We start from the raw sequence: 25,893 nt of genomic DNA, 5'->3' as shown, positions 1-25,893 counted from the left end.
CCTCTCCTTGTCTTTACAATAGACATCCTGGGAAAATGAGAACAGGATCTGGAAGTTGCTTTGGGGCTGGGGAAATGGCTGAAACCAATCTGTCTAAATACCTCACTTGTGCTGCCAAAATGGTTGATTTAATCTTTGGGTATCCCATCCTCTGTTCTTCTCTATGTCTCGTACCTCTGTGAGGGTATTGGACTTAATCTTTTCAGAGGAATTGCATGTACAGCATAGTTTAATAATCCACCCTTTGGATAACGTAACCCCACAACACCAGTTTTGATCCTTCCTTACATCCAGCCATGCCAAAGCTCTCTGTGCTTGCAGTTCCTCTATTTTTCCCTTCTGTATGGGTGTAGGAGGAGGGAGATGATTTCTGCGTGATAAAGGTGACCAGTGGACTCCCATCCTGCACCATGATCATCCTTCCTTTGTGGCCTGGGGTGTTAGGATGGTTTTCCTTCTCCTGAGCTAGCCAGTATTCTCCCCTCAAAACCAAATTGTCATCAGCAACATGAAATATTCCAGTTTGTTTTGCTGTTGTAGTTGGGTCATGGCAGAAATTGCTGTTGCTACTTGGAATGAGCTGGGTCTCAAACGGAGATGAGATGACTTGTGCTTTTTGGGTGTTTTGAGGGTTTTTCTGCTTTTACAGATAACAGGCTTGCAACATCTCTGGTTTGTAGACAAGTCATGCCATGCAAATTGTTTAACAGCGTGCTTAATTAAACTCGTGTGCTCATGCAGGGGAAGAGGGGAACCGGTCTTTCCGATGGGCGTCTGTGAGTGTGGCAGAAAGGGAACTCTTCACTTGGGGTTTCACAACTCCAGTGTTGCAGGGTGCTGTTCCAGTCCCACTCCTGTTGTGTAGGGCTGTGTCTCACACAGCTCTGGGACCCCAAAAGCCTTGCAGGGGTTCCAGGAGCTGTTCCTGGCCTCTTTTTCCCGGCCTCCTGCCCGGTCTCACGTGGCTGTGTGGAGATCAGCTTGTCTTGCTGCATTACCAGCTGCTGTTGGGAGCTGCTGCAGGTGCAGAGGCTCCCTTTGGAGTTGCTAACTCAGCTTAGCTTCAACTGCAGATCTGAGGTGGTTTTTCTCTTACTCCAAAGCGTTTCCAAACCCCGCATTTTTGCCGCAACTAATAAAAAAGTGAATTGAAAGGGATTATATGACTTAGCTGAAAATTAAATTACAGGTTAAACAATTTTTCTACTTAGAAGGCAGAATGTGTCCTGAATTCCCCTCGTTTGGCAGGACATTGCAGCACTGCTCCATTAACCTGTCCGTCCCCCCACAGGAGTTAAGGCAGCTTGATCGGCTTTGGTCAGGATTAGGCTGGTCTGGGGTCAGCAGCCACTTGGCTCGATGGCCTTAGGTGGCTCTGTCCTCTCTGCCCTGCTCTTTGTAGGGCTGGTGAGTCCTTCCCAATGTTCCTCTGCTCCTTGCAGCCTTGGGAAAGCACATTGTATCATGCAGGGCCAAATAACCTTAGCAGAACTTTTAAAAACTCCCACAAATTGTGGGTTTGAGGGTTTTTTCACCACTTCTGCACCAAACAGAAACCCAGGCTCAGCTGGTGTGTGCTTTAAGTACAGGAGGGAATGGGAACGTCATCACTCAAGGCTCTGGAAGAGGAATCAGTAGGTTGCCTGCACATTTATTTCCCTGATTAGTTTTCTGCTCTGTTTTGTTGTATACTTGTCTGCTTGATATATTTTGTTATTGTTATCCACATACCTATACAAAATAATAGGTCTTATTCTGCAGGAGAAAATCCAGTGCATTTCTGCACAGGAGCTCAGGTGTGAACGCTTTCACCTCGTGGCACATCTCTGTTGTTTTGGCTCTTTCAGAAGTCCCAGCAGGCTGCTGCAGGGCCATGGGTTCTGGTTTCTCCACTGCCTTTCCTAAACCCAGCAAATGAGCCACAGGTGATCAGTGTCACACTGGTGAAGGTGCAAGGTGAAGGTCAGCAGTTCACAGGGCCGTTTTCATACCTGTGTGGTAAATATTGTTGTTATAAATATTACAGCTACAGGGCTGGCTGCCCTGTGGTTCAGTTCAGGGGTGCACATGTGTCCTGTCTGTAAAGTGCTCATGTGGGGAGCAGCAGGTAAGATATAACTGAAGCACACAGGCATTAAAGCAGTAAATAATCTGAATTTATGAGTTTTCAAGAAGGCAACTTATCCCTTTGCTTCCTATTTTGTCAATCCTTTCTCATTCCCCAACATTATTTTGTTTATTTTTCGTTTAGTCTGGCCTGTTTAAAGCTAAGAACACCTTACTTTGGGGGTTTCCCATAATTTGGATTTCATTTCCCAGATAACACAAGATGTGCTAGCCCAGTTTCTGCGGGTGGACTGGGACCCAGAGCAAAGCTGTTTACCAGCATGAGTTCACCTTTCCCCATCCCCTGCTGGTGTTGTGATGATCTGGAGTGTGAACTTCTGTTGTAGGTAGATATTGCAGTTTAAAATGTTCTAAATTGAAAACAAGGTGTGTTAATGCTGCTAACTTACCATCAAAATTGCTATATTGCAGAGACTCCTTAAAAAGGGTTGTAGGTGTGTTACATAAACCTGGGTCTCCATGCAAGTTTTTAATGGAGGAGAGGACAACTCTAACAGAGTTCTTCTTGCTGATATTTTTATGTTATAATAAAATCTGGGAAACTGTAGGGAGAGAGAAAACCAGGGGGAAAAGGGTCTGGAAGAGGCCCTCTCTAGGTTCTGCTAGGCAGAGGGATAGGGGTTTGTGTCTGGGGAGAATGAATTTGTTTATCCTGTGGTGGTGTAAGAGGGAAGTTTCAAAATTAACTTCAGTAATTGTTCCTCCTCTCAGTCTCACAATGCATCGTTAGCAGGAACCTCTGCAAATAAGATACCTTCCTTTTGTCAGCCTTTACCTTCTTGGCATCCTTGGGTGCAACCCCTGGGCGTGAGCTTCCGGAGTTATCCTTTGAAAATCAAGTTGCTTGTCTTGAACTCTAAATCTGTGCCTCTCCCAAGGTCTCTATTGTTTCCACCGGTTCCACAGTCAGATCTCATCACTTAGTGTTGCAGCTATTGGAAGCAGCATGCCTTTTTCTGTGAGATTGTGCAGAGGATTACATGGATAACCTCCTGGATCTGCTCTGCTGGATTGAGTGCAGGAATGTGCACTGGGGGAGGGCAGGAGGGGCAGCTGCTGAGGCTTTGAACTCCTCTGCTAGTATTTAATTATTTACCTTGGCTGGGAAGGCAGTAGCTGTTATCTGCAATCAGTCCAACAGATCTCAAAGCTGTGCTTGACAGCTACTGATGTGTTTCCAGTAGCATGTGCTGAGCTTCTCTCAACTTTTTTCCCTGGGAAGGAGTGATATGACCTCAGGTACAGTGATTTAGCCATCATAGTTGGTGTGAGGTCCCAGGATATATTTAACCTGCCTTTCTAAAGTGAACAAGCAGTGTTCTCCTCTACCTGCACTGCAGGTGGACTCAGGTTGGTGGGTGACCACCTCTGGGTATGTCACAGTCCATCCTGCATCTGGAATTCTCCATGTGCTGATCTGGAGAGATGCTCTGTGTGATACCAACTCGCTCAGGGTAGGAACTAGCTTTAAAAAAAAAAAAAAAACAAAACAAAAAAACCCCCATAATTTTGGTGAGGAGAGCTTATCCTTAGAAACACTTGTTCCTCAGCTCAGGGGAAGGCATGTGTGTGATACAAATACTCCAGTGCTCTTTTCTGCAGCCAACCTGCTGCCTGCACCTTTTGATGTATTTCTCAGAGCCCTGGAGCTTGAGAGAAAGTAGCTTTGAAACAATCATACTTCTTTATAAACATTCCAGAGAATGAAAAAAAAAATTAGTTTTGTTCAAGTTCAAATTAAATATGACCTTTCTCCATGAAACAGCTGTTTCTCATACTCAGGTTACCCTGAGTGTGAGATCAAGGAGCAATTTCTTGTGCTAGTGCTGTTTCCACCTCTGGCCAGCCACAGGGTCAGTGATGATGAGCAGCACTTCTTGTGTGAAGCTGCAGATATTTTTGCTTCATAGGTCTTTATAACCACTTCACCCACACCAGCAGCTGTTCTGGCCTTTAAAGTCAAACTCTGAGGAGGGAAAAGCTTATTTTGGTTTGGTCTGTGTGTTTCAGAAACTTCTGATTACAGATTATGAGCTAGTCCTACTGACTTAGGCAAGAGGTGGGAGTTACCACACATTTCTGATTCTGGGATTCTGACACAGACAGCCCAAACCTTCATGGGAACCAACCTGGAAGGAAAAGGGCATTGAGTATCTCCAGTATCTTAGAGATGGGGTGGGACTAAATATATATGCTCAATTTAACAAGAACAGCAAAACAAGACATTGGTTTGGGTCATTCATTTTTTGTAATGGGATTTAATATATGGCTATATAAAAGCTTTAACCACTCTTCTTAAAGATTGGACTCAGTGGAGATATTTTCCTATCTTAATAATTCTGTGATTCTGTTCTATGGCTCTTGATGGGGTTTGAGTATAAATGCATGTATTCCCTATCCAGCTTTTAATTCCCAGTCACTCTTGGGTCTCTATTTTTATGCCACAGCACATTCTTACAGCCTAGTCCAAGCTTGTACCTTTGCTTTATTTCTCCCTGTGGCCTCTCCCCTCACAGAGCGACTCATGGCCGTGCTCAGGAGAGGAAATCTCTGTTTTTCCCAGGTTTCCCTTCCTGCTCTCCATCGCTGCCGTGTGAGCGGCCGCCGCTGAGCGGCAGCGCTGCCTGGGGAACAGCCGAGCTCCCGGGGGAGCTCAGACCCAGGGATGTCCTCCCAGCCCCTTGATTCCTGCTCCATCACCCATCCAAAGTATGGCATTCCTTTCTCCACCCTGCCTGGATTTTGTGTTTGGGGTTGGTACCTGCTGCCTGTCATGCCTACTGTGTGTGGCTCCAGGACCAGAATATTGCCACAGCAATTCATGCTGGAAGGAGCTTCCCTGCACTGGCAGTCAGGGATCTGTGGAGCTGGGGTCAGCCCTCCTCCCTGTGCTGGCTGGCTGTTCGTACATCTCTAAAGAGGGGTCTCTTACCCAAATGGATTGTCTTGGGCTGGATTATAGCCTCTTTATCCCAGCTTAACACATAGGAAATCCCAGAAACAGCCCTGAAGGACTGTGTTCATGAGAGCTTATCCATGCTTAAAGGTTGTATTCATTTAGCCACTTCTGCATCAATTTTTAGTTAAGGTAGGTGCAGCTTTATGGACAGTGAAACTGTGGGGAGGAAGACTGTGGTTCTTTGCATTCCCATTAACTCATCTGGCTGGGAATTGCAGCTCTTTAATTAAAGCAGCACAGTACGGACTGGCCCTGAGGTGCTGTTCTGAGGCACTTGCATTCCCATCTGCCTGTTTGGGGTCAGCCTGTGCTATTGCACATCCCCAGAGCAGGAGGAAGCAGCGAATCCATCACTGGGGCTCCGTCCCAGGCTGCCTCACCTCCCTCTGGCCAACATCCCACGGGTGCTGTGGGTGCTGTGGGCAGAGACCGCCGGAGCGATGCAGGGAATGGCGGCGCACAAGGATTTAATTCCCCAGCCTGTGGAGAGCTGAGGGCAGCTCAGAGCCACGGCTGGCAGCGGAGGGCAGTGACAACAGCCGGGGCTGTTGCCTGTTGTTGTTTAAGTCGAGTTTCCCCCACCTTCTCTGCGTTCTGCTCAGTCAGTAAATGGCTCCGTGTAAACTCCTACAGCACAAGCGGGCACGCGGGAATGCCGTGGGCAGTCAGGCTGGGATCTGCACGGATCATCTGATGTTTTTGTCCATGTGGTATTTGTTTAGGTTGCAGTCGGGAAAAGTGATTTCTGTTACTGACTGTGGCCTAGAGAATGTGGAGACTGGCAAGGAAAAGTTGATTACTTGGGATTTTTGGCCCCCCCCCCCCCACCGATGAGTGGGATGGACTTTAGAGAGATATTTTTAGTTGATGGTAGAGTGGGGGAAAAAAGTCTAGGCTGTGTTTAAAACTGTAGCATCCATTGGAAGTACCAGCAGAAGTGCTGAGGAAGGTGGTAAATTCATCTGAAACACTCCCTGCCACCTTCATTTGGTGCTGGGACAATAAACAAGAGTGTTGAGGGGTTGTGCTGTGCCCACACTAAAAGCAAAGTGTCCACCCTTGGCCAGGCTGGCCCTGAGCACAGAAAGCTGCACATCCACCACTGACCCTGGGAACAAAGGATCCTCCTGAACCCAAACATGTTTGTGTTAATCCCGGCTGCTTCCTGGCAGGCAGCGGGAGGAAGCGGAGCCGCTGCCTCTAACAGATGTACAGTGAGGAGATTACAGGGTGCGATTAAACACCCTCTCCATCACATCCTCCCTCTGCCAGAGCAGCAGTCATGGACTGTCCCAGGCTGCCTGCCAAGCTGGGGCAGATGTAACAGGCAGCAGATTCTTGATAATCTCCTGTCTCTGTGCCTGGTTTGGAGCCCTTTCAAAATGCCAAGACTTCTTCAGCACCTGAAGCGTGAGCTGCCTGAGCTGTACCTGCCTGTGAGGAGGAGTGGGCTGGGAGAAGGCAGGAGAAAACATGGAATTCACAGTGTCCAGAAATGGGGCACTCAGCTGAAGTGCTGTTATAGCCAAAGCAAAAGTGCCCCTACCTGAGTACAGCAGCGTTTGCTAAGGGATCAAGTGCTGAAAGGTTTCTCCTCAAGCCAGGTCTTATGAGCTCTCAGAGAACCTGAGATAGCCCAGCTACCCTGAATGGCATATAATTAGCAGGATGGTTTCTGAGGTAGTGTTGGAAACAGGAAAAGGTTTAATAAAAGACAAAAATAACAAAGCTCTTACCAAGAAAAACTGAGCCAGTGGCAAGAGGTTCTTGCTCCTGCTAAAACACCCCACGAAAGCCATTATTTCCTTTGTTCTCTTCTTTTTTAGTGAATTACCTTGGCAGGACCTCTTGGCCTCTGTCCAATTGGCCATCCCCAGGTCTGAGGTGAAGTCCAAAAGGTCCTATGAGGTGTCTTTGTACCAAACTTCTGTGCCTTTTGCCTTTTTAAGCAGACAAAGAATAATTTAGTCACTCTGTCAACAGGGGGCACATTGCTATACTGAAGGATCTTTATTTTGGTGGACTGATTGCTTTTTGGCCACTACACTTGGAGTAGATGATTTCAGGACTGGGAAGGACTTGTTTCCTCTTTGTGGTTTTAGGTGGTGCCTTATATTGCTGTAGCCAGTCTTGGTGCCTTGTGCTGCTTTTCTCATGGAAATAATCTAGGTTGGTTGCAAAAAATCAGCTGTTGCATTGCTTATTGAGGTTAATTAATATGGTAATGGGAGAGTATCTTCTATTATCAAACAAAGGGTTGGTTCTGAAGTAGAAGAACCCTTTGTGGAAATTGTAAAGTTCAGAATTGTCATTGTGCAAGATGTGCAAAGCTCTCATCAGCCAAGTGGGTTTGGTTTGACTCAGTAGAAATTTTAAAAAGTCACTTCTCTTGGGCAAGGGCTGTGATCTCAGTTGTGGTACCAGAGCAGTAGCTGTTGTCTGAATGGGCTTCCTCCCCAGTTCTGTGTGAAGGGATCTAACAATGTGCCGTTGTTTTTGGGTAGAATAAGGGGGAAAATCAGCAGGTTCTGCTAATGGCACGTGTGTGTGGTGCATATTCCCAAGCCTCCCACAGAGAGGACGTTGCTCAGTCAGAGGCAGCACCAGGTGACACTCGGGAGGCAGGAAGCCACAGGACTGTCCCCTTCATGGGGTGCATTGGCACAGGCCCAGCTGCCTGTGGGTTTGCAGCTCCTTGAGGACAGCACAGCTTGGGAGGGATCCCAGAAATGTGCACAGCTGCGATGGCACCCGCTGTGCCACCGTCACACGGGGGACAGGATGCCTCCTGTGGTGCCATCCCAGGAATCTGCATGGCCATGCCTCTTCCCTTTCTCCTTGCCTGCACAGAAATCCCTTTTCCTGAGTGCAGGAGACAACTGTTTGGCAAATAACAGCAGCCTGGGCTCCAGGGAGAGCGTTGTTTCCAATAGCCACCAGGCTGGAGGCGGGAGCAGAAGGGAATGACTTGGGATGAGGGTCTAAGTGGCACCATCTGCTTCAGAAGGGCAGCGTTTGGGCAGCAGAGGAGGCTCCTGGAGTTAAGTAATTGGGAATAGCAGGCTCCTGGCTGGAAAATGTGCCAGCCCTCCTGGCAAAAAGCTGTTAAATCTCTGTTGCTGGCATGTGGAAGCAGTTCTGTGTAATAGGGCTCCAAAGGCTCTTTTTAACCCTTGGTATACATGAAAAAAAAACCAACCTAAGGCACTTTTGATCTCGGAATGGCATGTGGCCAGGTGTTGGGAATAAAGGGGAAGGTGGGTCCTCATGGAGGTATGTGAACAGCTCCAAGTCTGATCCTCCTGTGCCGCCAACAGCCAGATGTAGCCTGCCAAAAATGCATACAAAATGGTGCCTGTTTTAACAACTTTAGCAGGAAAACACAGGGTGTGATGAATGATTCATGAGAATCAATAGAACCTGAGGCATTTACTGCCCCTTAAAACCAGTGCCTGCCTGCCAAGGGGTGCATTTGCAAGGTGAGTGATCACAAAATGCTCTGTTGGGTTTTGGGATGCAGTCACAGGCTCGCTCCAGCCCTTACCCCGCTATCTGCAAACACGTCCGGCTCAGCAGGCAGGAGCAGGAGCCTTTCGTTCTCCAGATGAAAGCACGAGCAGTTGGGCATCTCCCAGCGAGCACAGATACAAACAAGGCCCCATTTTGCATCCCTCCCTCCCAGGGTGGCTTCCTTGGAAGCTTTGGCCTTCATCCTGTTTGTCTGATTCACAATCAAAAGAGTGTTGCTGCCTACGTGTGTCTTGAAGCATTTTCTTCTTTCATATCTCACATAAACGTCCAATTTCTTCATTAAAATAAAATGAAGGTAAATGCAATCAAGTAAGATCTGTCTCTGCAGTGGTCGTATTTTGCTGATAGTGAGACCAGGGCTGGGCAAATCTCTTCTGGGACCTTTTCTGGTGTGCAGGGGAAAAGGATGCTGCACAGCCAGATGGGTTTCCTGCTAGGGGGAAGGTTGGATCTAAGAGTCCAAGCCCCAGCCATCCTGAAGATGAAACAGTTGGATCATAAAACGTGTATTTTTTTCAAGTCTGATCTGGATGTTTTTTAACCTTCCTCAAATTAAAGGAAAATCTCTTGTTTGACCCAAAACAAAATTGTTTTCTTTGGCCAGCCAACTGAAAAAGCAGCTCTGTCCCCAGTGTTGATCCAAGTCCTTTCCCAATTGTGCCTCCACAACAATCCTGCTCCATGCAACTTTACCAGTCCTGGATTAGAGCCTTTTTAGCAATTCTGTTGCTAAAGAATTTGCAACAAGAGAGTTCAGCCACTTGCTCTAAGTTTAATTCAGCTATTCTGATTAAGTTTGTGAATATTTGTTCATATTCCATCTTGATTTTATAGATGTTTGTCCACATTCTGAGGTTTTCAGCTGTTTAATCGTTTATTTTGTGAGATTTTGCAAAACTATATATATTTGCTTGTGTGCCTGGTGAAGCTGAGATTTTGATCTAACTGCAGAATTTCCATCAATGGTGCAATTAGAAGCCCTTTATATGAAGGTAAAGGATTTTGGTAAGGAAACAGCTGCACTTGATGTCCTTTGGCACCACGTTTTTACCTCTGCAGTCTCCTCTGGGTTGTGACTGGTGAGCCTGGTAGCTGTCCCATGAGTTTTAGGTGATTAAGATTTATGGATTAATTTTATATCTATTTTCTTGTGCCTTGGAAACACCTTTGCCTCCCATTATCTGTGGCCTTTGGTCTCCTACGGAGGACAAACTTACAGCCCACTGTACCATCCTGCCAGCCCCACCCTCACCTGAGAACCTGCAGCTTGATGGGGGAATTTTTACAGTTCTTAAAGCTGTTAGTGGTGTGCTGGATCGTTTTGTTTTTTTGGGGTTTTTTTCTTCCTTTAATGTTTGTTATCCTCCTCAGGAGACCTGTCGGAAGTGCCAGGGGCTGTGGAAGGAGCACATGAATCTCACCTGCGAGCAGCTGGCTGAGAAGGATGACATCAAATACAGGACATCCATGTGAGTGAAACTCCACAGTCAGGGGCAAACAGGGAGGTGGATGAACTGGGAATCACAGGACACTGTCCCTCAGTTTCTGCTGGCTGTCACTGCCTTCCCCAGGAAGGTCCCAGGGATGGCAGAGCTGAGGGGTCAGACAGCTGCCAGGATGGGATTTCTGTCTGTGAAAGATACTTGGCAGCAGATCCAGCTGGTAATTTGAGAACGTGGGAAAGCTGTCACCAGCCCAGCCTGCTCCTCTGGCTGGCCCAGTGTCTGCAGGCTGGCACCTGGTCCTTCTCCGAGGTGAGAAACCCCCATTAGCATTGCTGGGGGAGAAGGGAGGTGCTGTGTGGAGGCAGAGGAGTGCATTGAGTCACAGTAGGTCCTTACTACCCTTTGAAAATCTGGAGTGGAGACTGCACTGTTTGCTCAGCTGCTGCTTTGTGGGAGAGGATGTGTTTTCCTCCAGAAGCTTTTGCCTGTTTCTAACCAGTTTGTAGGAATTGTTACAAAGTACAGTCACATTTTGAAATATGCAGATGTAAATCCTGTTACCCTAAAATCTTCTGCAGTTTGATTTCTCTCTTATCTACAATAAATGACAAAATCCTCTGCCTTTAGGAAATAAGGGAATTTTCATCGGTGGAGCTAAATGTCTGGTGCAGCCAAGTGGGACTTGCCCAATTGCCCAATCCCTTCCTCTCTGATTTAGAGTCTGTCTGGCATGAGTAGAGGTTGGAAAGCTCCACCACTGGGATTTGAATGACTCTTGCTTGCTCATCCCACAGTCCCTAATTCAGAAGAAAATATTTACAGATTTGATATGACTTTTTTTCTCTGCTGATCCTTTCCCTGTAGGAAAGAGGGATGAGAGGGAGGAGGAATGAGTTGTCATGTCCCTAATAAGGGAAAAAATACCAATTTCAAAACCTTCAGCAGATTGTGTCTGTGGATAGATGAGTCTAACTGCCCAATACAATAAAAACTTCCTTTTGAAGCCCTGCATAAGGAAAGGGAAGCCCAGCTGGAGTTCAGGCTAAACTTCCTGTCTTGCTCAAAGTTTCCAAAAAAAAAATCTGCATCGACAGCATCCTGTTGAGTGGTGGAGGGAAGAACAGCTGCAGCTCCAAGGAAAGTCACTCTCAAGTTGGGTTTTTGTGCCTATTCTTAGCACATCTCCACATGCCTGGGTGCAGGTCATGCTGGGTATAACTCTGTGGGAGCCTTGGGTGTCTGCAAGGCTGGGAAATTCCCACCTTACCATTCCCTTTTCTTCTGGTTGTGCTGATGGAGTAGTTTGTGGGGCTGTGCTGTAGCCTGGTTCACTGCTGTATTTCTCAAAAATACCTCCCTGCCATCTCCCAAACATCTGTTAACTTTGCAGATGCACTGAAGCAGCTGGGTGGAGATGCCTGGCTAAGGATGATCCTTGCCCAGTGTCAGAAGAATTGTGCTTCCCTCCATGAAAACACACTGGCTTTGCTCTGCTGTCATCAAATTTCACTTCTAGGTTGTGAATTAAAGTGTAACGTGATCTCCAGCGGTCAGAAAATGGGCCCTCAGGATGATAATTTATGTTCTTAAGTCTTTTAATTAAATGACCAAGCTTTTCTTCATTTCTGTGCCAAAATAGTCTTGCTGTGAGCTGAGCCTGTGCTGGAGCATGTGTCGCTGCCAGGGTGTCCCTTGGGAGCAAGAATTGAGCTTTGTCCTGGATTCCCACTTGTGCTCTGTTAGATGAAAACCCGTTTCTTAAACCTAAACCAATAACCTCTGCAAAAAGTATATAGGGAATCTTGGAGAAAAGATAACGCCTCTGTGGGGAAACGTGTTTATTTTTCAGTTACTGATTTTAATTTAACAAACACTAAGTAAATCTGGAGCATAACAGCCAGGCTTGGAAAAGAAATACACGGTCATGGCAACTCTGTAGCCAGAGCAACAGGAGAGCATAAAAGCTAGAGGTGACAGCCAAATGTTTGCTTTTCCTGAGCTTTATCTCCTTGGTTGTATTTTCCTTCAGCCAACTCAAGCATCCATGTGCCCTTTGCCCCTTGAACTTGCATCTCAAATTCCTCCCAAGCCAGAGGCTGGTGCTTTGGCTCTCGTGGAAACCAGCATCAGGGCTGCAGCATGCAGCCAGTGATTGACTTTTTTTCACTTATTTTGTTCTCGAGTTGTCATGGGCTGGCTCCAAGTGGAGCTGAGCCCAGACCTGCTTGGAACAGCAGCAGACTTGGGGCTGGAATGGGAGCAAAGAGGAGGGGGTTAAAGCCTTGCTGGGGTAGTGTAACAGTAATTTTATCACAGGCTGGTGAGTGCAAACACCCCTTTGCTAATTCTCCCTGGTCTTGCAGAGAGGAGAAGATGACAGCTGCCCGGATTAGGAAATGCCACAAGTGTGGGACGGGGCTGATAAAGTCGGAGGGCTGTAACCGCATGTCGTGCCGCTGCGGCGCCCAGATGTGCTACCTCTGCCGGGCTGCCATCAACGGCTACGACCACTTCTGCCAGCACCCCCGCTCTCCTGGGGCACCCTGCCAGGACTGTGCCAAGTGCTCCCTCTGGACAGACCCCACTGTAAGTAACAAAGCATTTTTGTGAATGGTTCTCACCCCAGTTTCAATCACTGTCCACACCGGCGCTTTGCAATACACACATTCCACCGGGGGAAAATGGTTCCTGCCAGCACAACTTTTACCTTTCCCAGGGCAGCTAAACCACCACACCAGGATCCTGCAACAGCACAGAGTCACATCTGACCACAGCTTGGAAGGAGCTGGTGTTGCTTTAGGGAAAATCAGCTCTCTGAGTGCTGTTCTGGAGAGCGAGGCTGGTGGGAGCAAGTGCTGGCACCAAGCACAGTAGCCAGCATTGGGATTACTGGGACTCACTCCTACTTTTGCAGCTGAGATGGTGTTGGCATGGCTTGGCATTTGGAAGCAAGGAGAATTGTGGTTTTGGTGCCCAGATGATCTGACTGCTGGCTGTGAATCCTGTCACAGAGATGGACCCATCAGAAAACTGCCAGCAAGTCCAGAGTTGTAGTTGGGTCCATTCTCAGGGCTGTTGTCAGCAGCTGCAGAGAGAGAGCTGAAGCGTGGAGTGAGCTGTGAGAGAAGCTGTAGTAATTTAATACAGCTCCTATCTGTGACAGGCTTGGGAAAACATGCTGCAGCAAGTCAGTCTCTGTAAATACAGGTCTTAAATACTGTAAATCCAGGAGTCTTGGAAGGAGCAGGAGTTGAATTTCCTGATTTTAGCAAAGCCGTAGGGAAACATGAATGTGGATCTCCCTTCCAAGGGCTCGTCTGAACTTCCTTTTCCTCGTGGTTCTTTGTCTTGTGTTTCTGCAGCTTTCCAGGCTGTTCCCAGCCCCCCTGTCTGCAGGGAATGTGCACAATCCTACATCTGCACAGAGCCAGGGAAAAGCCATTCTAAATCTCTTCCTTCTACCTCCAGGCTCTTGGGGATCTCCCAGCAATGTCACAACCAGCATAAGCTTCCAAGTCTTCTTCTTTTATTCTCTGAATTATCCTGTCAGTGTGAGCTGTTAAACTACACACAGCCACCTCCTTGCAGGCACCCCTGTAGCGTTTCTGACACCTGGTTCTGAGTTTCTTGGATTCCTGTCCCCCTCCTTTTCCAGCAGGATGCGATTCGGGGCTCGGCAGCGCTGGCATCCGCTGTTCCTGTCAGGCTGCTGATTGTGCTGGGGGATGGCATTTGTTCAGAGCCAGAGAAAACATGAGGCCTCTCAAAAAAGCTCGTACTGTACTTTCAAATAAATAAATAAATAAGCAGCACAAAGAGGCCACTGTCACCAGGCCCTTTCCACCTCTCTAATTAACCAATGTTGTGGCAAAGAAAAATTTCCCACTGTCAGCACAGAGCTGGCACTGCCTGCTTTTTTATTATTAAATTCTTCTTTGGATGATGGAGTGCTGGTAGGCTGGGGAGGTGAAGCTGGGTGACTGTCCTTGCTGCAGTGCAAAAAATAACACAAAACTCAACTGTTGGCTTGAAGCTTCAATGATGGTGGGTACCTGTGTCCATGGTCCTCCCTGATAAGGGGCTTAGAGACACCAACCCAACCCCTCCAGGGTGATCTGTGCTCTGATATGGGACATGGAAACAGGAATTAGCCTGGTAGATGTAAAGAGGAGAACAGAATTTGAATCTTGACATGGAGATTTGAAAGAGCAGAATGCCATTGCATCAGTAGTGTTCTGTCCTTTACTGGGGATAATGTCCATCCAAGGCATGACTTTGATCTGGTTTGAGTCTAAATCCCTATTATTTACAGCAAAATTCAGGTTTCTTTACAATAGGAAACCTTTGTTCTTTTCCAAATGTTTAATGTTTTCCCAGTCTGAAACAATTCTTGTGAAAGTATAAGTAAACCTATTCATTAGCTTGGGTTAAAAACAAATTAAAGGCAGTCCTCTAGGAATGGCAGCATCTGTTAGTCTTTGTCTCAAATGATCTTGAGAGAGTAAAGCAGAGGCTTCAAAATTTCCCATAATTAAAGGTTAGTTAAAGTTTTGTCCCTAAGCTGTAATCAGGCTGGAGTCTGATTTAAAAGTATCGGTGCAATATTTGCTGGCTCTGAAACAAGCTGCAGTCCTGCTGTGGTGAGCAGCTTCCAGGGGGGCCAGGCAGGAATTGTTTAATCCCTGCATTTTTTCTGGAGCTAATTGGTGCCCTGCACCCCTTTAGGAGGTGCCAGGAGCCTTTCCCAGGCAGCTGCTTGGCCAAAAATCCTCGTGGGCTCTGCTCTGCAGGAGGGGCTGATGCAACATTGCCAGAGACAAAGCTCGGGAGGGAGCAGTGGGAATAAAGCTGTTAGAAAGCAGCCAGAGGAGAGATGGTGGAGGGCCTTGAGGGGAAGCTGTCTAAGGAGTAGTCGAGGCTATTTGGTTTGTTCAGCTGGAGAAGAGGAGACTGAGGGGAGATTCGTCAGGGGCTGCAGCTCCTCCTGAGGGGCAACACAAGGGCAGCTCCAATCTCTGCTACCTGTGAGCAGGGACAGGACCCAAGGGAATGGCTGGAGCTGTGTCAGGGAGGTTTAGGTTGGATATCAAGAGAAAATTCTTTCCCCAGAGGGTGCTGGGGGACTGAACAGGCTCCACAGGGAATGGTCACAGCCCCAAGGCTACCAGAGCTCCTGGAGCATTTGGACAACACAAGGCACAGCAGGCAATTGTTTGGCATCCCGTGCAGAGCCACAGGTTGGACTTGATGATAACTGTGGATCCCTCCTAACTCAGGACACTTTATGGTTCTACAAATTGCTTCTGGGATGCAGGGGCTGTGTTTGCCCTGATTTCTAAATATCTGTAGCAAACCTAAGGCTGCATGTGTGAATTTCATCCAGTTTTTACAAATCCTGGGGTGCAATGGGATTAATGCATTCTGGCTGTTTTGGTAAATCAGGTTCTGCTCTCAAATGCGTTATTTTGAATTTAATACTCATCATTGAGTTATCAGTAATATTGCACAGAGGCTTTTTCCAGCTTTAAAGTTTTAAGATGTTTTCAGTAAACTCTTAAAACCCTCCCAAAGGCCCATCGTTAAAGTTCAAAGCAGAAGACTAATCATCATGAGGTGTTTGCAATTATCCCCCCTTCTGGTGTTATAAAAAGATGATGTCAAGAGAAGGCTGTGTAAAACTTCAAATGCATCAAGGAAATGCATGAAGTGCACAGTGCTGCCTTTAGGATTTGAAAATGAGGAGGGGGGGAAGCTCCCCCAAATTTAGGATGTGGAGTTTGTGGTGGGTTTGGGGTTTTTTTAACCGCTATAAAATGCCTCAATCATAAGCATATGGTTAATCCAGGGGAATTCACAGAAAGCCATCGAGATGGAATGCCTGTTGCTGAAATAACTCTGTATTTCTTGAACGCCAGCGTGTGCTTCGTCCCCATCCCGGCCCCCCTGTTCCTGCAGCACTGCGGATGCCCTGTTCCAGTTACAACACAGCCTGCTTTTATCCCTGCTTCCTGCTGCATGGAGGAGCACGCTGGAGACAGCCCGTGCCTGCTCTTGCTCAGGCTCTCCGCAGCTGATCTGGGAATGATTTGAAACAAAACCCCTTAGTCCTTTGGAAGCCTCCGTCGCGAAAAATCATTTCAAGTTTATTAGGAACGGCTGCGGCCACACGTACGTGGAAAAAAGAAAGCGGTAAAGAGGCAGAAAGGGGGAGGCAGTGGTGCTGAAGCACTTTCTAAAGTAGGGGAGGAGTTGCAGAGCCCAGAAATAGGCACCAGGACTCTTGTTTTCCCTCTTTTCAGAGGCGGCAGCCGCTTCCCGGTGACACTTAATAATTAAAGATAACGAGAAGCGCAGGAGATAAAAACAGAGCTTTCAAAAGCTCCCTGGCTGGCACTTTTGTTCTGGGCAGAGGAGGTTTTATTTGGGGGGAGGTTGTCTTTGTGTGACTTGCTGAGCTTTTATCTCCTTTGCTGCTGTATTTTCTCATTCCCAAGGGCAGTTTGTTTCTCCAGCAGCTCTTTCTGCCTGTGTGGATGCTGGGTGAGGCTCCTCTGCAGCAGCATTGTTGTATCAGGCCTCCCTGCCATGAAAAGGTGCCTCTCTTAGCAACCCAGCCCTGCTCCTCGCTAATCCATCCACAGACCATCCGTTCTGCTGTGATTGGCTCCGTGCTCGCTGCATTCCCTGGATTCAATGGCAGAGGGCTGAAAGGAAAAGCTTCCTCCATGCCGAGAGAGCCTTTCCCAGGTGGGGGATGGCAAGGGCAGGCTCCCACGCTGGCCAGGATCAGCATTTGTTTTCCTTGCCTACAGGATGGGATGCACAGAGCATCCCGCTGCTGGGTCTGGGGCAAAGCTTGGTGCTGTTTTGTCCTTTGAAAACACAGCTCCTGCTGATGACCATGTCTGCTTTCTGCAGATAAAAAGGGTGAATGCAGCTCAGAGATCCTTTGCATTTTCCTCTTGGCCACCTCCCTTCTCCCGTGATGCAGCAGAGTGTGGGGAAGGGCCACGTTGTAGCATTGCCCTGCATTTCCTCTCTGGCAGAAAAGCCAAGTTGCATCTTTGCTCAAAAAAAACTGCCCAGTGCTGAGACCTCTCCCCAGGGTTGGGAGGTTGCTTTATTCCTTTTTTCTTCTTTCTTTTTTTTTTTTTTTTGTCTTGCTGTAGGCAAGGCAGCTGACAGGAAGATGACTGTTAACTTGACAAGATAAATGCCTCCAATCCACACAGCCTGTGAACAGGCCATTAAAATTATAATCTAATCCTTTATTAAGGGACTTGAACCGCTCAGGGAAACGGACACAAGAAGCTTTTGAAATCTTTCTGCAGCCTCCACCCCATGTGATGTTAAAAGGCTTCTCACCACAAAACCAGCCATAAGTGTGCTAATGAAATCTTAATTTTCGGTGTGGGTGCTTTACCCCTTGATGAATCTGTCATCTTTCTAATTACTTTGGTATTAAAAAACAGCCTTTGCTTCCAAAGAATTAGAAGTGTTTTGCAAAATTCACTAAAATAGTACCAGGACTTATTTGTTGGTTTGCATTTTATTAATTCTGACCTGCACAATATGTATTAGGCAGAACTTGTGGCATCAGCTTTCTTTCAGAACATCCCAAAATTATCTTGCTGTTTACATATCATCAATTCTTTTGTTCTATTTGGGATGTGGATCTTTCCTAAATACTGCAGGTATTGAACAGTGCTGTGTGTTCATCACTTGCCAAATTTAATGTCAGTCTCTTAAGTAGGAACATGCTTGTTGTGCAGTGTATTTTTGTCTTTTGTTCTTTTGATATTAATGGATACCAGTCTTTCAGAAATACTGGTGCAAAAAAAAAAATTCCAAGCTAAGTCTTGGTATGTGAGATTAAGTGTAAGCACTTCTTAACCTTCCAGTGGGAAAATACATTTTTATCAGCAGAGAAGCAGCAGGACCGATAAGTTCTGCTCTTGGAGATGTGGTTTGTTGTGGCTCTGCTGTGATTTGTGGTTTCAGAACTAGTCAGGAACTGATCATCCTGATCCAGGTCTGTTCCTGGCAGGTTTTTGCATCCAGGGTGTGCTGTGAGCTCTGCCCCTCTTGCAGCCCCCGAGGGGATGGAGCTGAGTGGGGTCTGTGGCTGCTGCGCTTTGGGGGATGTGCTTTATGTTGTGCTGGGGGGCTCTGGGGGTCAGTTTGGAGGTCTGGCAGATGGGGTTTGCTGTTCCCTGCTCCCCCACGCTCGGGGAGCCGCAGTAATCGAATCCAGCAGCACCTTGGGCGAGTGCAGCTGGCTCCAGCCCCAGGGCAGATGGATGTGTCCAGCCCCAGTGGACAGAGGTCAGCTGCAGTTTAAACTGGGAGGCTGGAGCAGCTCTGCTGCAGAAGGGTCTGGTAAAGTTGTCTTTGATGTGTCCAGGACTGAGCGGAGCTGCAGCATCAGGGGTGGTGGCAGGAAGGGGGGTGTCCCTGGGAAGCACCACTTCACAGGATTAATCATAGATTTTTGTTGGAAAGGACCTTAAAGCTCATCTTGTTCCACCTCCTGCCATGAGCAGGGACACCTTCCCCCATCCCAGGTTACTCCAAGTCCTGTCCAACCTGGCCTTGGACACTCCAGGGATCCAGGGGCAGCCATGACTTCTCTGGGCACCCTGTGCCAGGGCCTGCCCACCCTCCCAGGGAAGAGTTTACTCTGTAATCACAGACTTAATAAAAGCATTTTGTTAAGTTAAAGGCCACATTTCTAGGCTTTAAGGTAAGGTTTGTCCTTTGTGTGAAAATAGGCGATACTAGGTGATCTTGCTCAGCTGAGCTTAAAATATATTTCTTGTCACATAAACCATGAAGTGCATCTTCTCCAGTAAGTGGCAATAAAATGGGAGTAGTGGCTGTGTCCATTTGCAACAGCATTGCAAAATATAGTCTGAGAAGGAAAACAAAAATCAAGTCTTAAAGCTTGAAACCAAGCTTTGAGAGTGCTGCTGGGGCAGCTAAAGAGCAGGGGATGTTTGGTTGCCTGTGGAGCATGCCCAGATGGTTTCCAGCCAGGAATACTGATACTTGGGGGGTAGTTATGCATTCCATATAGGCTCAGAAGAGCCATTCTTCAGCAGCTTTTGTGGAGATAGATAGGCTGTAATTAACAGCCCATGCAAGCAGCCTGCTTGGGAAAGGGAAAAAAAATTAAAAAGCATGTTCTGGAAAGTCTTAATTTTTAACCATTGACTCACAGAACAATAAAAGGGAGGGACGTATTGAGTTTTTGGCTTTCTGCACATTAAGATAACTTCAGCCTCCCAGGGAAACCTTATCTGGTGGTGGAGGAGGGGATTTCTCCACAGGCTGTGCATGTGCAGGACTGTCAGCTGGGGACTGGGAAGCTTAAAATCATCTCAGTGTAGCTCCATGCACGAAGCATATTTTGGATTTAGTTCCAGAGCACTCTTCAAAATAAAGGGTATTTTTCACGTTAAGAGTGTTCAGGAAGAAATTTATATGTTTTGGCAGTACTGAAATTAGGGTGACTAAAACAAGCAGGGTCTTGTGCTTTGTGGAGTACTTGGGGCTCAGGGTTCCAAACACTGTCCTGGAGGTTTGGCTGCTCTTCCTGAAATCTCCAGGTTTGGTTTCATCCCCACAGACAAGCAGAAACTCACCTAAGGCTTCATTGCATCCTTGGATCTCACTGATGCTCCTTTGAGTTAGGAGAACTGAAGGTGATGAGAGGCAGCAGGACAAATTCAATTTCTGGCTCGTTTTTGTCTTCTCAGAGAGCAGCAGCCCTGAATATTCTTGCTATAACCTCTAGACAGACATTAAAGAAACATATTTCGATTTATGCCCTTCTCGGAGTTACAGATAAGATCTAAATGGCACCATTTAGCTACTAGAGCCAGGATTTAAGTTGTGTTAATTCCAGCTGTTGGGCCAAAAACTCTACAAGTGCTAGGATAATGTAAATATTTAATAGACTATTGCCATTAAAAAGATTAACAGCTCTTCAGAGGGGTGGAGCTGGGTCGCAGTTCTCTGGTTTCCATCAAGTCAATGAATTTTAGTGCTGATCTCCCTGGAAAGCTGATCCAAGCATCTTGGTCATACTCCATGGAGTGCAGGTTATTTGTGCTGCTGCAATTCCCACATCACAGCTTTGCTTTTGGGTAAATCTAGGCCAGCCCCAAGCAAGGACAATTCAGCCAAATTAGTCTCTTTTGGTTTTCCCTGTGAAAATGAGCTGAAAAGAAAAGCAGCATTGAGAAAACAGCAAGCTGCTGCAGCAGGAATTATCCCACTGATTCTTGGTATTCCTTGATTTCTAGGAAGATGATGAGAAGATAATTCATGAGATTCAGAAGGAGGCTGAAGAGGAGCAAAGGAAGAAGAATGGGGGTAAGTCAGTGTTGGGGTTGATGGATGATGGGGCAGCACAGGGTTCCCAGCTACTGATGGGTCTCTGGCCCTGCACTGGGTTCTGTTCCTCCTGGGAGCTGGTCTGTTTTAAAGTGCTGTTAAACACCTTAAAACACTGTTTTGAAGTGTTTACAGCACTTTAAAACAATCCCAGCAAAACTCTGCAGACTTTTGCTGGGATTGTGAGCAAGCTGGATTTGTTGCCAGCTCTCATGCTGCACATGTTGTGGATGTCTCTGCTTGGCAAAGTAGCTGAGGGGCAGCAAAACCTCTGAGCTGTGTTGTGGGGGGCACAGGGGCTGCCCCACATCCCACAGAATTTGCTTTGTGGGGTGGTGTTGGTGAAAGGAGCTGGGCTGGGGAGCTCATGGAGCAGGGGGAGCCAGCGGTGGTGCTGTGGAATGTGCTTGGAATGGGGGATGCTGATGCAGATGTCAGCCCACGGACTGAGCTGGTTTGTGGGGTGGCTGCTCTCGTCTGTGGGGTGACTGACTGCTCTTGGCTCTTCTCCCCATGCAGAGAACAGCTTCAAGCGCATCGGCCCTCCTGTGGAGAAGCCTGTGGAGAAAATCCAGAGGATCGAAGTCATCCCCAGGCCGGTTCCTCAGAACTTCCACCAGCCCCGGATGCCCCCGTACCCCTTCGTGCACCCCCCGTTCCCCCTGCCCCCCGTGCGCCCCATGTACAACAACATCCCCCTCAACATCGGCCCCATCCCCGCTCCCTACGTGCCCCCCCTGCCCAACATGAGGGTGAACTTTGACTTTCCCCAGATCAACGTGCAGCTGGAGCACAACCTGCCTATGCACTTTGGCCCTCAGCCCCGGCACCGCTTCTGACCTGCCCCCACAGCACTTGGCAGAGTCACCACAGGGCAAAGCCACCCCATAATGTCACCCCTTCCCCACTCCTGCCCCTCTGGGGCTTAGGCAGCAGCCAGGGGACTCTGTGTCCTTGCTCTGCACCCTCTCGAGGGCTTCTCCAAACCTTTGCAATCCGATATTTCAACCTGTGCTGCGACAGGGTTTGGTGCTACGTTTCCCAGGGGTGGGATTCCCCCCTGAGCTGGGCATCCAGATGTTTTGTTTTGACAAAAAGCCTGTTCAGGCTGTTGTTGGAAGGAAAAGTGAGACTTTGTGGAACGCAGGGATACAGCTGCTCCTTGGGGAATTTCCAAAAATCCTGCCTTCCTGCTGGCCAGAGCAGCAAAGTGAGTCTTGGAGGAAGGGAGGAGACACTTGGCATCTGAGTAAGCATAAAACCTTCAGGAGTGAGGTAACAGGAGGCAGCTGCCCCAGCCTCCTGCCTGTGGTGAGGCTCAGGGCTGGGGTTCCCGTGTTCTCCAGCATCCCTGTATCCTGCTGGCACCTCCCAGCAGAAATAAATGGTTCAAAAGCAAGTCAGTGTAGCATTTTTAGTGTTCCTCACTCTCCAAGCAGAGCAAGGGGCTGCAGCAGCTGTCCCATTGCTCAGGTTTTGGTAGGAAGCCCACAGACACGTTTGTTTGGGGGTGTTAGGAAGTGGCAGGAGATTTGGACACCCAAATCTTCGGCTGGATAAACTTCCCCCCTTTGAAGGGCTCTGTTTTTCCCTCCAAAACTGTGTGCCCTCAGCTTCTGAGGGGGCCTTTGCTTTGCTGTTCTCATCTGGCATCCCAAATCTCCCCCAGCTTCTGGCAGCAGTGCACAGGCAGCTGTGGAACCACCTGGAGCCAAAGCTGTGCCCTTTATTGCAAAAACTGCCTGGGAGACACACAGATAGACGTGTGGGCAGTGATGTGTCCTGTGGTAGGAAAACTGGGAATGTTCCCTGTAGCTGCCATGAGCTGGGAGCCTCCCATTCCCAAACCCTCACAGCCCAATGGGCAGCTGGAGCCTCATGCTGCAGGAAGCTGGCTGCTTCCACAGCACCAAATAACTCATGAAAATGTGTGTGTCAGCTTAATTTGCTTTGGAAAAGTGTGTTAAAAGTTAAACCTGAGTATTGCTGGGCTTAGAAAGTGAGGGAAAAGCAAAACTTCCCTGTGAGAAGTGGAGGGTGCAGTGCTGGGCTGTGGGAGGAGGGTGGCACGAAGCCCTTTCTCCACATCCCTTGGCTGTGCTCTCTGGTACAGACCCCATCTAGAAAAGAAAATGGTTGGAGTGGAAAAAACCCTCTCCCAGGAATGTTGGACTGGCTTTTAGCAGCCCAGTTGTGCTGTTGTTCTCCAAATGTTTTGTTCTGGCCTTCATCCTGTTCTGTCCTGCTGGGAACTCTCTGGGTGCATTTCCCCTCCTGTCATTCCCCCCTGTATTTCAGCATCCAGGTGTTTTGTGGGTTTGTTTGTTTTTTCAGGTGAAATTCCCTGCCTCCACCTCACAGCTTCTGCCAAAGCCCCACGTGCAGCACTGCGGGACCCCGGATCCCCTCGAGTGGGCAGGGGGCTCTGGGCATGGGGTGTCAGTGGGATGCTCCTGGACAGGGGCCTGGGACAGCATTTGGGGACTGTTTCCCCAGGAAGGTCTCCCAGACTGGAGGACATCCATGCCTTTTGGAGCTGAGTGTTTTTCCCGTTGCCTTTGGGTCAAACCTTCCCTGTGGAGCGCTCTGGCTCCTCCGTGCCGTGGCCTCTCGAGCATTAATAACCAACTCTGTTCCCCTGCTGCTGGAATTTTCTATTTTGGATCAGTTCATTCCTGGCAGGGGTCTGGGGGCTGCAGGAGCTTTATCACTTGCTGCTCAGCTGGGCTTTGACCAGGTTTCAATCCTGCCTTGCACCAATTCCTGCAGCAGCCAGGACCAGGAATCCTGTTGGATTTGGGGAGGGAGGGCTTTGTCACAGCAGCTGCTGAGAAAACAGACCCAGGTCAGGAGAAGCAGTGGTGGCTTCCCTCGTGGAAAGGGAATCCTGTTTGTTTAATATATGAGGTTTTATGGGCTCAAGGGCTGGTTTGGATGAGCCCCCAGGCCTTCCAAGGCATTTGCCCTTCCTGGTGGGTGCAGGAAGGATCAGGCAGTGGAGGGGAGGCACAGCTCAGCTGCTGAACCAGTGGCCCAAACTAGGAAGGAAATAGGATGGTCATCCAGCAAAAAATGGTGGTCCAGTCCCATCTTTTGGTGCATGTGCAGGGCTGTGTGGGCATGGAGAGCTGAGCCTTGGCAGAGGGAAGTGTGGATGTGGAGCAGAGGGGCTGGGGAAGCATCAGCAGAGGTGGCACAGGGAGGTTGGTGGCTGTGATCCATCGGGGTCACTGCTGCCCTGGCACAGCTGGCATGGGCCTGGAGGGGCCTGAAGGATACAGAGGGAAGGGAGGGTTCCCTGGGTCCCCTGCCAAAGCCAAGGGATTGTTGTGTCCAAGAGAGGATAAATCAGTGCCTGGTCTGTGATGTGCAGGTACACCATGCCCGGTGCACCAAGCACTGCTCCTTTCCCTGAGGAAATACCCATTGCACCAAAAACTTGCAGCCCAAGCATGTGGCTGTTCCTCCCCTCTAACCCAGGAGATCTCAAGTTGTTTCTGAATTTGTGTTTATTTATTCAAAAAAACAAAAAAAAAAAAAAGAGAAAAAGCCCAAAACTAATTGAGCCTCCCAATCCAGCCTTGACCTGGGCTCTGACTCTTGCATCCCAGTTTCCCTCCTGCCCCACAGTCTCTGGAACCACTTGTTTAAAGGTTTTAAAGCAACGAGGAAGTTGCTGTGCCCAGGCTGATCCCATAACAGGTACTTCTTACAGCTAATTGCAGTGTCCCATTTACTTGCCTTAAAGGTGGAGAGAGAAACTTAGTATTTGCACTTAGCAAAATGTTGCATTAAAAGAAAAAAAGACCTGTAAAGATGTGCATGTTCTGCAACTTTGTATAACAATAGCTGAAAATAAATAGGTGGTTTATTAAAAAAAAAAAGGAGAAAAAAATCAAAAAATATTTTTCTTTACATTCTGGTAGTAAACAGTTCTAATATTCTGTGTGTAAAAAGTTCCTGTATTATATTGTAATTTGAATTTTTGTAAATAAATTTGTGCACTCTGGCTTTCATCTGTGTGCTTTTCTTACAGCCACGACGTTGTGCTCCCATCCTGCCTGTGCCAGCCTGGTGCTGGGACCATGCCAGGGAGTGGGGCCAGATCCCAGCCTGTGCCAGCAGAAGCTCCCCAGGTTGCAAGGCAAAACTCCAATTGACCCTCCTGGAATAGCTTAACCTGTTCCATGTGCTCCCAAGGAAAAACTGGATGGGATAGAAAATGGTTTCCAGTCACTCCTTTAAATGGAAACCAGGATGGGGGGGAAGGCTGAGGGGATTTCCCCTCTTGCTGGAGTGTGGTGAATGATGGCAAATGCAGAATCCTTGAGGGGAAAGAAGGAAATGTGTGCTGGCAGCTGGGGAGACGGGAAGTAGGAGAGTCCTTCCTGCAGCTCCAGAGCCCCTGCCCTGGGTGGGCACCCGCTGGCAGAGCTGCCTGCTCCCCTGGCTGGGTGTCACAGGCTGGTGTCACAGCCAGGTTTGTGCACACACAGATGTCACAGTGAGGTGAGTGTGGCCATCAGAGCTGTTCAGCATTTCCTGCACTGCCCTGATTTCTCCCTGTTCATGGTCAGGACTGCACATCCATCCTTCCTTCCTTCCTTCCTTCCTTCCTTTGGCCTTGCAGGGCTCTCCCCCCCAGTCTGATGGTGAAGGTCCCTCTAGGCAATGTCATACCTCTGGGACATGTGCCTGGGGGAGCTGGGCAGCCTCCCATCCCAAACTTTGCTTTTTCCAAGCAGCTTTGCATTTTCCAAGGCAGGCAGGAGCCTGTGGTGCCCAGGCAGGCTGTGGTGGGCAGGGAAGCTCTGGCTGCTCCCGGTGCAGGTGCTGGAGGTGTTGGTTGAGGTTCAGGGCTGCTTTCAGTTGTCTTGGGAGGGCTGGGGGCACATCCTGGCTCCATTGGCAGGACGTGGGCTGGGCTTCCCTTCCCTCTTTAGTCCTTGCCCTTCTCCACATCCCCGAGTAAAGGAGGCTGATTGCTGACCCCACCCAACCACGCACCCAAACCCCCATCCCAGTGCTCTTCCCTCCCATCTGGGCCATCCTGTGGAGGTGAAACACCCAAATCAAGAGAAAAGGCTCTGTGGGGGCAGAGCTCTGCTCCTGGCTGTGAGGGCAGCAGAGCTGGTTTGCAGATCAGCTGGTCCTGACCCATCCATGGGTCACCCATCCCCAGTGCCCCCGCGCTCGGTGCCTTCAGGGTCACCTCTGGCTGCCTTTGGCTTTGCACCTCTTTGGAGCCTCTTAATCACCCTTCCCTTCCCACCATCCCCTCTAGAACTCTCTAGAACCAGCTCAGCTTTTGTCAGACAAAGGCTCCACCACCCCAAATCTCCTCACTCAGCCTTTGCCTCATTAAAAGGCCATTGCATCCCCAACAGACCACACACCAGGTTGAATCCGAATGCAGGTTTTATTTTTTAATTC

At 48.4% G+C, this 25,893-nt stretch overlaps 1 protein-coding gene across 9 annotated transcripts in view; it reads left to right on the top strand.

The window, feature by feature from the left end:
- The window catches only part of RNF216 (ring finger protein 216), a 76,775-nt gene extending 52,299 nt beyond the window's left edge, over positions 1 to 24,476 (top strand). For all 9 annotated transcript variants that reach the window (XM_030284597.4, XM_030284600.4, XM_030284601.4 and 6 more), the window contains 4 exons: positions 9,989 to 10,086; positions 12,426 to 12,648; positions 20,370 to 20,439; positions 20,980 to 24,476. In XM_030284597.4, the coding sequence (XP_030140457.4) occupies positions 9,989 to 10,086; positions 12,426 to 12,648; positions 20,370 to 20,439; positions 20,980 to 21,299 (711 nt within the window). In that variant the 3' untranslated portion in view covers positions 21,300 to 24,476. The remainder of the gene's footprint in view (positions 1 to 9,988; positions 10,087 to 12,425; positions 12,649 to 20,369; positions 20,440 to 20,979) is intronic.
- The last annotated feature ends 1,417 nt before the right edge of the window (positions 24,477 to 25,893 follow it).

Source organism: Taeniopygia guttata, chromosome 14 (genome assembly GCF_048771995.1).
Source record: "Taeniopygia guttata chromosome 14, bTaeGut7.mat, whole genome shotgun sequence".
Classification (NCBI taxonomy): Eukaryota; Metazoa; Chordata; class Aves; order Passeriformes; family Estrildidae; genus Taeniopygia; species Taeniopygia guttata.
The sequence above is the reverse complement of the archived record's forward strand: the minus strand, read 5'-3'. Positions and strand labels throughout refer to the sequence as shown.